Source organism: Crocodylus porosus, unplaced genomic scaffold (assembly GCF_001723895.1).
Source record: "Crocodylus porosus isolate Cpor-Errol unplaced genomic scaffold, CroPor_comp1, whole genome shotgun sequence".
Classification (NCBI taxonomy): Eukaryota; Metazoa; Chordata; order Crocodylia; family Crocodylidae; genus Crocodylus; species Crocodylus porosus.
The window spans coordinates 129,335,691-129,350,751 of NW_017728886.1; the positions used below are offsets into that span (position 1 = coordinate 129,335,691).

Consider the following 15,061-nt stretch of genomic DNA (forward strand, 5'->3'; position numbering starts at 1 on the left):
GGCTCCCAGCCAAGCAGTGTGCAGCAGCAGAAGCAGCTCCATCCCCCCCACCCCTGGATGAGCCACCACTCTGTCCTGCTCCTGCCCGGCCAAGGAGCCCCTGCCCCAGCCCCAGTCTCTCTCCCTGTGGAGGCTCTGATCTGCTCTGAACCATGTCCTTTCCCTTCCCCCTCCCCCCACACCAGACTAATCAGCCAGAGGCAGTTATCCATGATGCTGGGCTGGTATCAGAAATCGGATCAATATCGGCTGATATGCCTCCTTAAAAATTGGCTATCGGTACCAGCTGCAAAAATCTCTATCCGTGCACCTCTACTTTTAAAAGTACCTTTGCTCTAATATGTCGTGTTTTAGTAAGTGACACCCAGATTTACTTTCTTTTCTATAAAGAAGTGATGAACTGTTCTGATAAATAAACATGTGTTATTAACTTGTATTTCCACCACATGGTGCTATCCAACTGCAAACTGGCATAGCTACCCTTTAAAAAAAGATTAAATAACACTGATTGGGGAATTATAACTTCACTATATAATAATATCTTTCTTGTCATTTTAGTATCCTTCCTTTTAGGAGGAGACACATGCAGGACTTGAATAACAACAAAGATATAGACTCGGAGGTGCTTAAATTACAATTACTGTAGTGATACTCAGGCTTTTGCTCAATGGAGGCTCGGCTGGGGCTGGGGCACGGGCAGGAGCTGCCCAGCTGTGGCGGTGTGGAGCACAGGACATAGTCACGCGGCTCGTCAGGGGTGGCTCCCACTCCCCGGATTTGTGTGTGGGGCTAGGGCAGGTTGCCGCTGCAGGTTGGGGCCAGGGGCAGCACTGGGCTCTTCCCAGTGCGAGGGTTGGGCCGGGGGCTGCTCATGCATCCCTGGTTTTGACTCCGGAAGAGTCTCCCAGAGGTTTTGACCCCAGGAGATTCTGGGGTTAAAAAAACCCACACTGAAAAAAAGGGGCAGCACACATGGCAGCAGTGCACACCACCCAAATATAGCGCTTTCCCTGCTAAAGCCATGCTCTGGCTGCCAACCAGGATCCCTGCTGCAGGAACACCATGGCTGCAGGTTTCTGAGGCCCCCAGGTAAAGCTGCTGGGGGCAGCACAGTTGCTGGCTCCAGCCCAGCTTCCCCTTTCCTACCTGGGGTAATCTGTTGTGTGCCAGAGCATGCGTGGCACAGGCATTCCTGAGGGACAAGTAGCAGTGGCACAAAGTGTACCGCTTCTACTTGTCCTCTGGAAATGTGGCCACACTGTTTTTTCACTTAGTCCTTACTTAAATTCCCACTGGGAGACTGCTTAAAAAACAATGGAGTGAAATGGAGTGAAGACTCAGGACCTCAGGACGTGGCCTTGAAAGAATAGTCTTTAAAGGTCTCTACTCAGAGCCTCGTTTCTCATTCTGGCTCATTGATGTCCATCTCTTCCAATAAGATTCCAATATTGGAAGTCTATCAAAGTTTTCCTTTAACTGGTTGCTAAACACATCATGGTATTCCCTCTTCACATACTTCCTTTTACATCCACATAGTACTTTTAGCCAAAGAGTAAGAGGATTATCCTAGATTTCACTCTGTCTGAGAAGTCTGGCTGGCTCTGAGTATTTCTGTTGGGCATGTATGTAGTTTAGACCTATTTAGTATGCAACGTCACCACTGCTGCTTGAGTTTATGTTATACACTGAAGGGCTCCAAGTTATATGAGAGAGATGATTCTTACCCAGAGAATGTAAAAAAAAATTTTTTTAAATTAAAAATGAACCTACTGCAAAACATTTTCATAATCAATATAGTGTTAAAAGAAAATGTATGCCATGTCCTAAAATTCCCTAAATTTATTTTACATAGTTTCCAGTACTACAATTAAATACTTAAATAAAACTATTACATACCATCAGATGTGTCTGTCTGGGGAGTGTATCCTTCAGATAAATTAAAGGTCCCATTATCAGTCCAAGATACCTCTGATACATCTGTGTCAGACACTGATAGCTCTTTGGCAACAACTGCAGGACTAACCTACATATAAAAAAGTATAAAATGTGATGTTTTCATACTCAGTCCATTGTATAGAAATGTTTTTCTCTTTATGTTTTGAAATTAGACAAGAAAAGCACAAATAATAAAATGAATCTGCTCTACAATGGTTTCAGCTAGTTTTGCAGATAAGAGTCTACCAGAACAGAAGAGTGTCAGCTGCTGTGGAACTGTGGTACAGTCATTATACAGCCATTAACGTGTTTTCCAGGTGAAGGCTCTAATGAGCCCCAAATATATGGAGGGACAGTAGGCACATGTGGGGTTAATTACAGGGGGGTACATCTACAAAGCCCAAAGCAGTGCCTTGAGATATGCTCAGACACCTGAGCTAGTTCTGAACAGAACTGGAAGTGCTTTATCCACATTAATTAGCCTGGCTCCTTCAGGTGGTGCTAATGTTGCTCCTGGTACACAAACAAGCTTATTGGCAACTGCATTATACAATGTAGTTTCCTGGGTAAGGCCCTCAGGGTGGAGATTATGAGTCACTTTAAGAATGTGATGCAATACATATGGCTGGCTGGGGTCTTGTTTAATAAAAGCATGTCTGGCATTAAAGGGCAAAAATGTTTTGTAGAGAACTCAGAGAACAAGTATTCTTGATGTTCTTAATAGTTTAAAATACAAAATAAATAGAAATAACCGACTGAAAACAAATCACCTTAGGACACAAAGCTGATATATCTAATTCACTCTCATCTTCTGTTGATTTTGTTTTTGCTGCTTCTGAAAGAAATAAATTGTAGTCTGTTATTTTTCATCCTATCCTGATGACATCCGTTTATGATCGACTGCAGACTAACATGGTTGTCTCGATCCATTTATGAGTCTTTTCTGTGGCCTCTGTTGAACAGCATGAGCTACAGCTCCTTAAATAATTCAGGAATATTAACGGCTTCATTTACTGACATCATGAATGATTTATGTAATAGGTGTAGTGATGTAAACGTGCTCATTCTGAGGCTGAATGTTTTATAAGTAATTTCTGTAGCTGCTATAGCTGAAAAGGCAAAATTCCTTTGCTCTGCCACCCTGATCACTTATCTGCCTTTGCTAAATGTATTCCTTTCAACAGCATCTGGTGCTTGCTGTTCTGGGAAGTACTCTTACAACACATATTTCTCTCAAACAATATTGCCAGTATACATTATTACTAATGAAACTATTCAGGTAGCTGCTATTCAAAATTACAGCTTCCACCTTGCCGCCCTCATGGTAAGATGGCTACACCGTAGCGATTTAACACAGACAATGGCATGTATACTATAGGCTGCTTTCCTGTGGTTTAAAGGCTGCCATTTTCTGGATATATTCGGCTTCATCCACAGAATTTTCACCATTCTTAGCACAAGATTTTTTTTTTCCTATACTCACTTCACCTATCTTAAAATTGCTATTGAGAGAAGTCTAGCAGATCTGATAGACTCTTTGTTTGGTCCCTGGTGCATCCAATATACTACACTTATTCAAATATAAGATGAAGTTTTTCCCCCAGTCAGCATCGGGGAAAAAGCCCCTCATCTTAAATCTGTATACAAGAAAACCTCCTCATTAAATACACTATTATTAAATTGCTGCTGCCAGAAGCAGCATGTTCTCTGTAATGGAAACCAACTTCAGGCTTGACCTGTAAAGCACAAAGCCAATATTCTTTAAGCCCAACACTTCGGTGGATACTAAACCATACCAGAAGAACAGCTATCCCTGAGAACACTTAAGGAAAACTGCCTTCCTGGACCCAGATACATAGTGTTTCCCATGCCAGGTAAGTTGGAAATCTACCACAAGGACAGGTTAGTGCAGCTCATCAATAAGATAGAGTCCATTGATCAGTCCCCCTCAGTGTTAACTCTTTTGCAACAACTACTACATTGCATACATTTCAACTTTCTCTTCACTCCCACAGCTGAGCTGCACCTTTCTTTCCCATTGCCAATTATTTCATTTTCTTCACCACCCTTAAATATCTGGCAAACATCACTAAACATCTATGTAAGATGAGAGGCTCTGTCATCCCCTCTGTTGGCCTGTTGCATGTGACTGGTATGGCCCCACCCTCCACGACATCGAGCCAGACCAAGTGACCTCATGCCTCACTGCAAATAAAATTTTGGAGGATCCCAGGACTCCTAACAAAAATACCCAATTCCAGTCACAAGTGGGGAACTTGGATCCTTTGTGGGGAAGGTATCTGGAGTACACATACATACTGAATAGAGCTGGGCTGTGGGGTCACCATGCCTTGAAACACTCTTGATCCTGCTGGGGCCCAGCTCACTGAACCATATGATTAATCATAGGCTTTTTGGCTTTGGACTAATATACATAGTTAATACTAAGTATACATAGGTACAAAAGTACTGCTAAAAACTGTGGTTATGAAGTACCTGTGCTGAAACTTACAGCAGTTTGCAAAAAAGGTAAAATGCATCAATTATGAACTAAGTCTATAGGTACTCAGAGTAATTTGCCTATACACAAATTGCTACAGCTAAATTTATTTTAAGGTCAGTGTGTTTTGGTCCTTTGTGTTTCAAAGTTGCCCCTGCCTTTCACATGCTCACAGTAAGGGAGTGGGGGAAGAGGCCTAAGGGGAAAGAAGGTGGGGTGACAAAGGACAAGGGAGCTACTTGACCCCCCAGTTGTAGCAGTGGAAGGTAGAAAAATTCAAGACAAACCTCTGATAATTAGATTCTATACCTGAAAAATTATAACAATTCCCCCTGTGGTGCACAGGGGAAAATCCCTGAGGACTGTAAGAGGGCCAACACTGTGCCTATCTTCAAGAAGGAAAAGAGGGAGGACCCAGGCAACTATAGGCCAATCAGTCTAACCTCCATCCCAGGGAAAATCCTGGAAAAGCTCATTAAAGAATCTATGTGTGATATGCTTGCAAGAAGGTAAAATTCTGAACGAAAGCCAGCATGGCTTTGTTGCAGGTAGGTCTTGTCTTACCAATCTTATCTCCTTCTGTGACGAGGTCTCTTGCCACCTGGACACGAGAGACATGGTAGATGTTATATACCTAGACTTCCAAAAGGTTTCTGATCTAGTATCCCACAATATCCTTGTGGAAAGACTGGAAGATTGTGGGCTCAGCTGCTTGACGGTACAGTGGTTGAGAAACTGGCTCCAGGGTAGGACCCAGAGAGTTCTCATTAAACAGATCTGTGTCATCCTGGTGCGAAGTGGCCAGTGGTGTCCCCTAGGGGTCCATGCTTACACTGGTGCTTTTCAACATCTTTATCAATGATTTGGATGATTTCACCGAAAAGCTCACTGGCAAAGTTCGTGGACGACACCAAGTTATGGGGCAGTGTGGTCATGTCAAAAGATATGTTGCAGATACAGACAAACCTGGACAGGCTTGAGAGCTGGGCAGACCAGAACCAGATGAAGTTTAACACTTCAAAGTGTAAGGTGCTTCATTTGGGAGCAAACAACCCTCAACAGGCATACAGGCTCAGTGGTGACAGCCTGACTTGCACCACAGCCGAAAGGGACCTAGGGGTAATGATTGACTATCGCATGAATATGAGCAGTCAATGTGAGGCGGTGGTCAGCAGAGCAAATAACATGCTGGCATGCATCAACCGATGCATCTCATATAAAACTAAGGAACTGATACTCCCACTGTATTCAGCACTGGTGAGACCACAGTTGGAGTACTGCATCCAGTTCTGGGCACTGCACTTCAAGAAAGACGTGGAAAAACTTGAGAGGGTCCAGAAAAGAGCCACCTGTATGATCAGGGCCTTGCAAAGCAAGCCATACGAGGAAAGGCTGAAGGACCTGGGGCTCTTTAGCTTAAGGAAGAAAAGGCTGAGAGGGGACTTGATAGTGCCTTACTGCTATATCAGAGGAGTGCATCAGGAGTTCGGTGAACAACTGTTCACTAGGGCACCACCAGGGAAGACCAGGACCAATGGATACAAACTTCTGGAAGACCACTTCAGGCTGAATACCAGGAAAAACTCCTTCACAGTCAGGGTGTCCAGACTGTGGAATAAACTCCTTCCAGAGGTGGTGCATTCATTTACCCTGGAGATTTTTAAGAGGAGACCAGAGGGTCACCTTGCTGGGGTCACCTGACCCTAGTTATCTTCCCGCCTAGAGCGGGGGGGGGGGGGGGGGGGCAAGACCCACTGATCTGCAAGGTCCGTTCCAACCCTTAACAATCCATGAATTTATGTATGAAAAAAACCTACCAAGTTCATAAATTTTCCATAAATAACATCTAATTATTGGGGGCTGTCTTAAATTCAGGTTCATCTTAGATTTGAGTAAACACAGTGTAAAGAGTGACCATACATTTTTGCCTTATCCTCTTCCTATGCTTTTACTTCAGTCTCTTTATTTGACCACATTTTCTTATTAAACGCAGTTAACTGGAAGAAGCACTGGAGCCCAGCATAAGAGCCGACAAATATCTGAAGCTGCTTCAATGCAATTTTTACTTATTTTCAAATTTCCCATGTACACACAGCAGGTCAAGGTACAAGTTATGCTTCCCTTATTTCTTGATTTTAATTTTAAAATGTAATATATGAGAAAAAATCAGTTAGGGCTTGAGTAAGAAAATCTACATATAAAACTTTTCTTCCCCCTGAAATAGACTTGTTCCCTAAAGCCTAATGGAATCTGCTGTAATCTACATGTTTGAAAGAAACTCAAGTTTGACGGGAATTCTTTTCATCAGAATATTTCCTTTCCCATTTCCATTACAGTTCTGATTAGTTTGTGGGGATCGTCTAACTGCAATTCTTAAATGCTTATGGAATATTCAGAGCATTTATTCTAATATGTGAATTTTTCTTTTCTCTAGTTTGGTTAGAGACAAGTGGATTTGGATACTGATGCTGGATTCCAGTAACCAACTGTAGGTTCTATTTCTGGTTCTATACTACTTGGTGCATCTTCCTGAGCAGTTTTCTAGATTTCTTTGCACAAGGTTCCCAAAGGGGCATAGGTATGGTAACTTACAGACCTCAGATTTGGATGTGTCTGGAAGAAAGAGGGGTGACACTTATTCCAGACAACAAGAAATACTGAAGGGAGCATGCAACTCAAATGCCGTCTCTCTCTCAGGATTACACACCTACTTGCAAGCCCGGAGTTAGGCACCTATGTCAAAGTGTGATTCACAACTTGAAAGGAACTGCCTAGTTTTAGGCAAGCAAGTCATCTCTTTGGGTCAATGCACTCTCCTGGAAGGGGAGGGGGGTGATGTGAGTTTTAACTCTGTCTAGGTGAGGAGGCAACTGAACCTATGTGTTCCACCTCCTGAGGCACATGCTCTAGCCACTTGCTTTTATGCACACATGTGGGCACCCTCTCCATTTTTTAATTACATTATTTCAGGGCACTGAACTGAATACAGTCAAGTGGTTACTGACTAGATGGGGTGCTTCGTGATTTAAATGTTTGGACACTTAGTTTGTGAACTGAAAATAACCTCAGATTGGGGGAGATGCATTTAAGTGCTTGACTCAGCAAGATGTTAGTGCCTCAGGGCATATGCAGTAGCAAAACTTTAAGTACCTCATTAGGTTTTCTGTAAAAACGTAGAAGTAACGGTTTCTGGGTGTCTAAGCAGGTTGGTGGCATTAGAGACTGGTTTTTTGGACTGAGGTACCAAAGTCATATTTTAGGTACCTAAGTTCCTTTGTACATTTCATCCCCTTGTGTTGTCCTCCTGAAGGGGATAATGCCCCCTCATTAAGCCATTGTAAGCCTTAAATAAATTGGTAAAGAAATGTGAAATAAGGATGTAATTTTATATTCTCTCTTTCAGTAACAGTTTTTTGTTCCTTCTCTCAGAGTAAATATCTTAATAGCAAAATAAATAATGAGCACATGTAAGGAAGGTCCTTAATTCCAAAGGATATCAATAATTAAGTCAGGCAATATACCATAATGGGAAAAACTGAGGCACAAAAGTTAAGTGACCCAGTCACAGCAGTGTGATTTTCCCGGGAATAAATTCACAGGTCCTGAAATCCGAGTCAGAATTGTGATCTAACTGCTAGTTTTCATATGTGTAATAATGTAAATAGAACCCGTGCACTTTGAAGTATGTGCCAAGTTCAAAAAAATCTAGATAATCATGTTTCATACGTCACAACTAGAAGGCTTCCTGAATTTACACACCAGTAAAATCAAACTCACAAAATCAAGTATGATGAGCAAAATCAGCCCTATCTTGTTTCTTTCTACATAAGTAATTTTTAACCCTATTCTGACCTCTAATATACAATACTAGTCCAGCCTAAACCTGGTTGCTCTCTCTTAACTAAAAGTCTAATAATCCCCACTTCAGCTACTTACCAGATCGTTCTCTTTTCTTTTGGTTGATATAATCCCCAATTCCAAAATCCAGTTTCAGCAGAACTGACTTAATTTTGCTGCACACTTTCTGCCCAAATTCATTGAACTTGAAGAAAGGACATAAAAAGGCACAGAGTACTGCAATAAAAAGAAAAATATAAAGAGAAGGTGTATTTAAATATCTCTACCTGAAGTACTGAATAAAGATTCTATAACAGATTTCATCAAAATGAGGAGTAAGTTTTATAAAACTGAAGCAACAGTAAATGTCCACATCAAAGCAGCTGCTCTATCCAGTTCCCAACTATAGTGTCCAGCACAATGGACTATGCCCCCTGATTAGGATTCTACCTGATATTATTTAGAGTACTTTTAAGACTGGGATCCCTATTTCCTGCTCTGTTACATGATATCATGTGTCTCAACTATCTTGACTATACCTGTACGGACAGTTCCCATACAATGGCAAACTCCTTACTCTTCCTTCTTTCACAATCTGAGATAAAAAGTCCTAATAGCATATACACCATTGTATTTGGACACTGTGGGCATTTATACACGTACTTTTTTGCACTGCAACATGCCAGAGACACAGTGTCAGAGCAGACTCGATTGATTGAGTTTGCTCTGCATGTGAGTTGACGTGCATGGCGCTGCATCGCATGCAGTTGTATAAGTGGCAAAATGTGTGTCAGTGTGGAGAAAATGGTGGTGCACTTTGAACTAAAGCACCTTTGATGTGTTTCAGTTCAAAAGCATGCCAACACCATTTTCTCAGCACTGACACGTGCATTTTGCTGTTTATACAAATGCATGTGCCACAGCGCCGGGTGCTTTTAAAAGTGCCCAGTGCTGCGGCACAAACATGTGTACAAATGTCTTGTTTGGATACAGCAAATAATATAGCTGTCAGGCAGCAACATCTGAAGAAAGTAGTAATGGTAACAGGACAGTCTGTCAGTGAAACCTACCATCAGCTTCTGAAGATATCACTTTCTGAGAAAGGAAAATGTACCGTGAAAAACTGGGAACAGCACATTCTGACCCGTTTTTAAGAGAATTGGCTCCTATGAGAAACCAACACTATCACAAGGGAGTTTGTGGTCTTAGTCACGGTTGCCAACTGACCATAAATTGATGGATAGTCTGTGAAAAACAAGGTTAAAAATGCCTGTCTGTAAAAAAAAAAAGTCAGAGCTGACCGTGAAAGACAAACCAAACAAACCAAAAACAAAGCAACCAGAAGCTTGACTGAAGATCCCTGGGCAGAAAAATGTGGGAGGTAAAGCACTGGACAGACAGAATTGAGCAGCACCACCAGCATCCCATAGGGAGCATGCTCAGATGGCTTTGTAGCCCACAGAAGCCTCCATAGCCTCCCACACATGCCTCATCTCTCCCCCTGCCACCCGCACAAGCTAAGTGCTGTTGCTCGCGTGATGTTCCCTTACCTGCCTGTAACACTGGTGAGTTCCTGCTTTCAGGGATCTGTGCCAGGAGAGGTAGGGGGAGAGAGGGAGGGGAGGCAGGGGTCAGGACCAGCAGGCTGGGGGTAGGTAGCAGGGTAGTATGGGGTACTGTTGGGGCATCAGCATGTTAGGATAAATAAGGGATCCCTGAAGTAGGGGCACCAGAGTGTAAAACCATTCCTGCAGTCAAGCAGGGTTGCCAACTGAATTTTTTTTTGTTTTTCTTTTTTTTTTTTTTACAGATTATCTGCAAACTGTTTACTAACAATGAAACTTTTTAATTATGGTTGGTATTAGAGATGATGCAGCTGAACTGTGTTGTGCTGAAAAACTTGTAAACTGAAACCAGATAACGTACATCATTAATCAAGAGCCATATACTGCAGTATTCATTCCACAGTATGTGAGACAGCATTACAAACATACCACACACAAGACATAGGTGAAAAGACTATACTTACATAGAAAGTAGGACAGTACAACTCCAGGAACGTAACTTCCCAAGACGGTGAAAAATGTGCACACGCTGCAGACTAGAAGGCAAAACTAACAACAGAACACATCAGAAATGACGATCAGAATCCATAATCCCATGACAATATTTACAATAGTGCAATAGAAACAATTCTCTAGAAAGGCAATATTTTTAATTACATTTAATTAAAAAAAATATTTTTGTCCTGATTTACATGTATCTGTGCAGTGTATGTAGAGGTGCTAATCTATAATAGCTTAAAATCAAGTCTTACTCTTGTATATTGTGGAGGGGGGTGACAGGTGCCCCACCCCCAGGTTGCCATCTTGTGACTGGAAGTCCCGCCTCCTAACCTTTGCCATCCTCCCCCTTCTCCCTGCCCCTGGAAGTACAGTGCAGAAGGGGTACCCACAGAAGGGGCACACTTCTTTAAAAAAGATTGAAAACCCCTGACCTGCATCATTCATTAATTTGATTTCAAAACATTTTTAAATACTTTTTTGAAAGTTCATTTCAAGTATAAAAATACATTTTTGAAAATGTACATGTTTGCGCAGTGTACATAGAGGTGATGATATACAATAGCTTAAAATGTAGTCTTACTCTTGTATTTTGTGGAGGGGTGGGGGGCATGGATATAGGTTTGTGGGTAGCTGTAGGAATGTGGGGTGTGGAGGAGGGTGTGGGTGTGTCTGTGGGGGTGGATAAGGGTGGGGTGGAGTGAGGAAGCATGTGGGTGTGTGTGGATATGGGGGTACAAGTAGGCATGAGGTTTGTGGGGGTATGTGTGGGAGGGAGGGTGGCTGGGGTATGTGAAGGGGTATGGGTGTCTGCATGTATGGCAGTGCAAGGGTGTGTGTGTGTGTGTGTGTGTGTGTGTGTGTGTGTGTGTGTGTGTGTGTGTGTGTGTGTGTGTGTGTGTGTGTGTGTGTGTGTGTGTGTGTCTCACCCTATGAACACACACACACACACACGCGCGCGCACACAACCCCAGTGCAGCCCCATACTCCTAGGTCTAGCAATGCAGCCAGGAGCCATGTGGTGCTGGAGCAGTGTGGATAAGAAGGCAGGGAAATTGCTGGGGGTGGGGCAGGGCTGGGCTGCTGTGCACTGCTGCCAGCTCCCCCTGGGTCCTACTGCCCCTGGCTCCTGTCATCTTTGACAGGCAGCCAGGAGCAGATAAATATTGATTTTCTAAATTTTTTAGGGGCCTCGCAGGCTGGATAGAATACCCTGGTGGGCCAGATTCAGCCTGTGGGCCATATTTTGGCCACCCCTGTTCTACACTTATAAACAGAAGAATAATATAGTCTACACAACAGATAAGATCTCCTTATAGCCCATGGTATTTACATAATATTTCTGTAATGATTTCTGAGTTCAATCACAATTAGTCTGAAAATACCTATATACACTCAGAAATGGTATGGATTTTTCCTATTTTTAGAAGTAGTAAATGAATGAATCTGTCTATTACAGGAAGCAGATTTCACCTCTACTGGGAGCTCCAACACAGTATATACTGCATCCTGTCCCAATTCTGGTGTTGTAAAAGTGGGTTGAGAGCCCAGCAGTTAAAAGAAGAGGAGGCTTGCTGCTGTAAATCTTCCCATGGCGTAGCTTTTGTCTGTCCAATAAGATGTTACAGACAGAATCTAGCATGGTATCTTTATTCTGAAGAAGAGACAATAGGAACATTTGCTTATCGCTGTTTGCAAAGACATGAATGTGAGACATATGTCCGATTCTCATAAAAACAGGATAAAATCACTTATTTACTGAACTTACCTTGCCAGGATTCTGCTCTTTGAAGTGTGACATCTCTTCAAGAAATATAAACAAATTCATCAGTGCTTCAGCAATACATTGATTTATTCGGGGTCTGTAGTCTGATTTGGAACTGACAACTTCCCAACTGAAAAGGAAAAAAAAGCCTTTTGTAAGAAGTTAAAAACCAAAGGTTTCTGTTTCAATAAGCTTCAGGTATTCTAAATTAGAGCAGTATCCCTCATATTGTGAATCAACGCATTATATATATTGCTAAACAAACATAAAGCAGGTATGTGAGCGGATGTCTCCAAAGTATCCTAAGACTTAGTGCACTAAAATATGAACTTTTTGCTCATGTAAACAAGCACACCAGGAATTATTACTTATTCATGCTGGACCAATGGAGAGCTTTAACTTCAAAGCTAGCTCTGACCAAAATTACACAAGTAATCAAATATCAAACTTGACTTATGGGTGTTTAATTTTAAATAAATCATTATCAGAGTCTTTTTCACAACATGGCATATGGATAACTTCAAATTTAGAAATCTCACCTATTGTATAATATTTGCATTAATTTATTCTTCTTTGATTTTTTAACTATGCTTGCAAATCTGATATTTTAAAATAGATTATTTTTCTACTCTTTTCTAGAATGTTGAAAGCTTGAGATTTCAATTTACATCCACACCAACTTTTAATTTATTTTACTATATCCTTGTAAAGTACTGTAGGTATTTTACCACACCTGTTCTACAGAAAACTTAGACACAGAGACGTTAAGTGATTTGCCAAAGTTACATGGGTTATCAGAGGCACAGCAGGAAATGGAATTGAATGCCAAATCCCTAAACACTTGTTCCCTGCTGGAATGAGGATGTTCAGTTTATCAAAGCTAGTCCTGACTGGAATGGGAATGTTAAGTCATTGCACCTGAATGCAATGTGTTACATATTGCATGCGCGCAGTTTAAAAGGGCCCGCCAAACAGCAAAAAAAACCCAGTTAGGCTCCGGAGTGGCGAGAGATGCGTGGGTGAAAGCCCGCCGCGCCACCGCTCCCCGAAGCCCCCCGGACACCCCCCAGCAGCCACAGAGCCCCCTGCCGACCCCCAGCACAACCAGAGGCAAACGGGGATCATGGTAGGAAGAGGTTAACCCCTCTCTGAGTGGGAGGTGGCGGCTGTGTGGAGCCGGGCTGGGTCAAGCCTCCGCCCAGGCCCCTACTTTGCCCAGCCCCCCAAGGAGCCACACGAACAGGCTGCACAAACAGTTACGCTTGTCTGCTGGCGTGTGAGTTAGCGTGGAATTCACGCAGGAGGGTGCGCAAGAGGGCCCAAGACCCTGCCTGCGAACCCACCAGGGTAGTCAGTTCCAGCCGTAGCCAGCGTACCAGAGGCATGACACAGATGGGCACTCGCCACACCTCGAGGGTTCCCTTGGGCTCTGCGACCCACCCCCTCGCGCACCTCAGAGACTGCCACCCAGTTGGAGCTCATGGTTCCAGGCTCCACACAGATGGAGCCCCTGGCTCTTGGCTGCAGGGGCTGTCTGTCCCCTTTTCAGGCATTGGGGCCCAGGAGCATTGCCACGTCCCCGTGTGGGGTCTGCTCCCTTTTGGGGTCTCTGGCACGCCAGCTGGAGGAGCTCCAGGCCACAGTCCAGAGACTACGTGCCATCAGGGACTATGAGCAGGAGATTGACTCCTACTGCCAGGCCCTTCTGCCCCAGGAGTCGGAGGGTAGACCACCATCTCCCTCCAGGACAAAGGAGGACTCCGGGACCTCCCACTCTCTCTATTTTGTCCAGTCAGGGGCATGGACCAAGGTGGTTAAGGGCCCTAAGGCCCGATGCACCAAGACCCCTGCCCCGCCAGAGCTTAGCTCCTGCAGAGCCTGCTGAGTTGCCAGCTCCCACAGGCAACACAGGCTCACCTACAGCTACCGTCCCCACTCTCCCCAAGACAAAACGTAAGGTGGGAGACTTCATCCTGAGGGGGACTGAGAGGGCAATCTGCCGCCCCGACCCCTCAGCCCAGGAAGTCTGCTGCTTCCCTGGGGCCCGCATCCGGGACATTGCGGAGAAGATCCCAAAGCTCCTCCAGCCCACAGACCATTATCCTATGTTCCTTATTCATGTGGGCACCAATGACATGGCTCGAAGTGCTCCCAGCCGAGTCATGAGGCACTACAGGGATTTGGGAGCAGGGCTAAAGGGTCTGGGAGCACAGGTGGTGTTCTCGTCGATCCTCCCAGTCTCCAGCTATGGGCTGAGGAGGGAGAGAAGGATCCACGTAGTCAACCAAAGACTGCGGCACTGGTGTCATTGGGAAGGCTTTGGCTTCCATGACCACAGCCCACTCTTTAGCAAGAGAGGCAGCGAGCTGCTGGGAAGAGATGGCCTCCACCTCTCTCCCCTGGGGAGGAGGCTCTTCTCAGCCAGACTGGCTGACCTGCTCCACTTGGCTTTAAACTAAGCCTGCTGGAGGACGGGGGGACTACCACCACTGCTGGCCTGCTGAGCAACCCTTGCAAAGCCAGCAGGCCAAGGCACTTAAGGGAGCCCACCCTTGCCCCAGCCCTGGTACAATCTATGGGCAAGGCAAGAGCCCCCAAGGGCACACTTGCCTGCTTGTACACAGATGCCAGGAGCTTGGAGAACAAGCAGGAGGAGCTCGTCTTCCTGCTCAATGCAAAGGATTAGGATGTCATTGGGATAACGGAGACCTGGTGGGACTCCATTCACGACTGGACCATGGGTATAGATGGCTATACCCTGTACAGGAGGGATCGTGTAGATAAATGGGGCGGAGGTATAGCTCTCTATGTTAAGGAAAGCTACATGTCCCTGCAAGCTGATACTGGTGACCAGGGTGGACAGCCAGAGACCCCCTGGGTAAAAATTTGTGGGGAACACAGCACAGGGGACACAACAGTGGGAGTCTACTACAGACCTCCCACCCAAAGTCCTGAGCTTGA

General features: G+C 44.3%; 1 protein-coding gene across 2 annotated transcripts in view; it reads right to left on the minus strand.

Moving 5' to 3' along the window:
• The window catches only part of FAM134B (family with sequence similarity 134 member B), a 107,261-nt gene that overhangs the window by 8,256 nt on the left and 83,944 nt on the right, over window positions 1–15,061 (minus strand). For both annotated transcript variants that reach the window (XM_019541891.1, XM_019541899.1), the window contains 5 exons: window positions 12,104–12,230; window positions 10,302–10,386; window positions 8,372–8,509; window positions 2,706–2,770; window positions 1,897–2,023 (listed from right to left, as the gene is read on the minus strand). In XM_019541891.1, coding sequence (XP_019397436.1) covers window positions 1,897–2,023; window positions 2,706–2,770; window positions 8,372–8,509; window positions 10,302–10,386; window positions 12,104–12,230 — 542 coding nt within the window. The remainder of the gene's footprint in view (window positions 1–1,896; window positions 2,024–2,705; window positions 2,771–8,371; window positions 8,510–10,301; window positions 10,387–12,103; window positions 12,231–15,061) is intronic.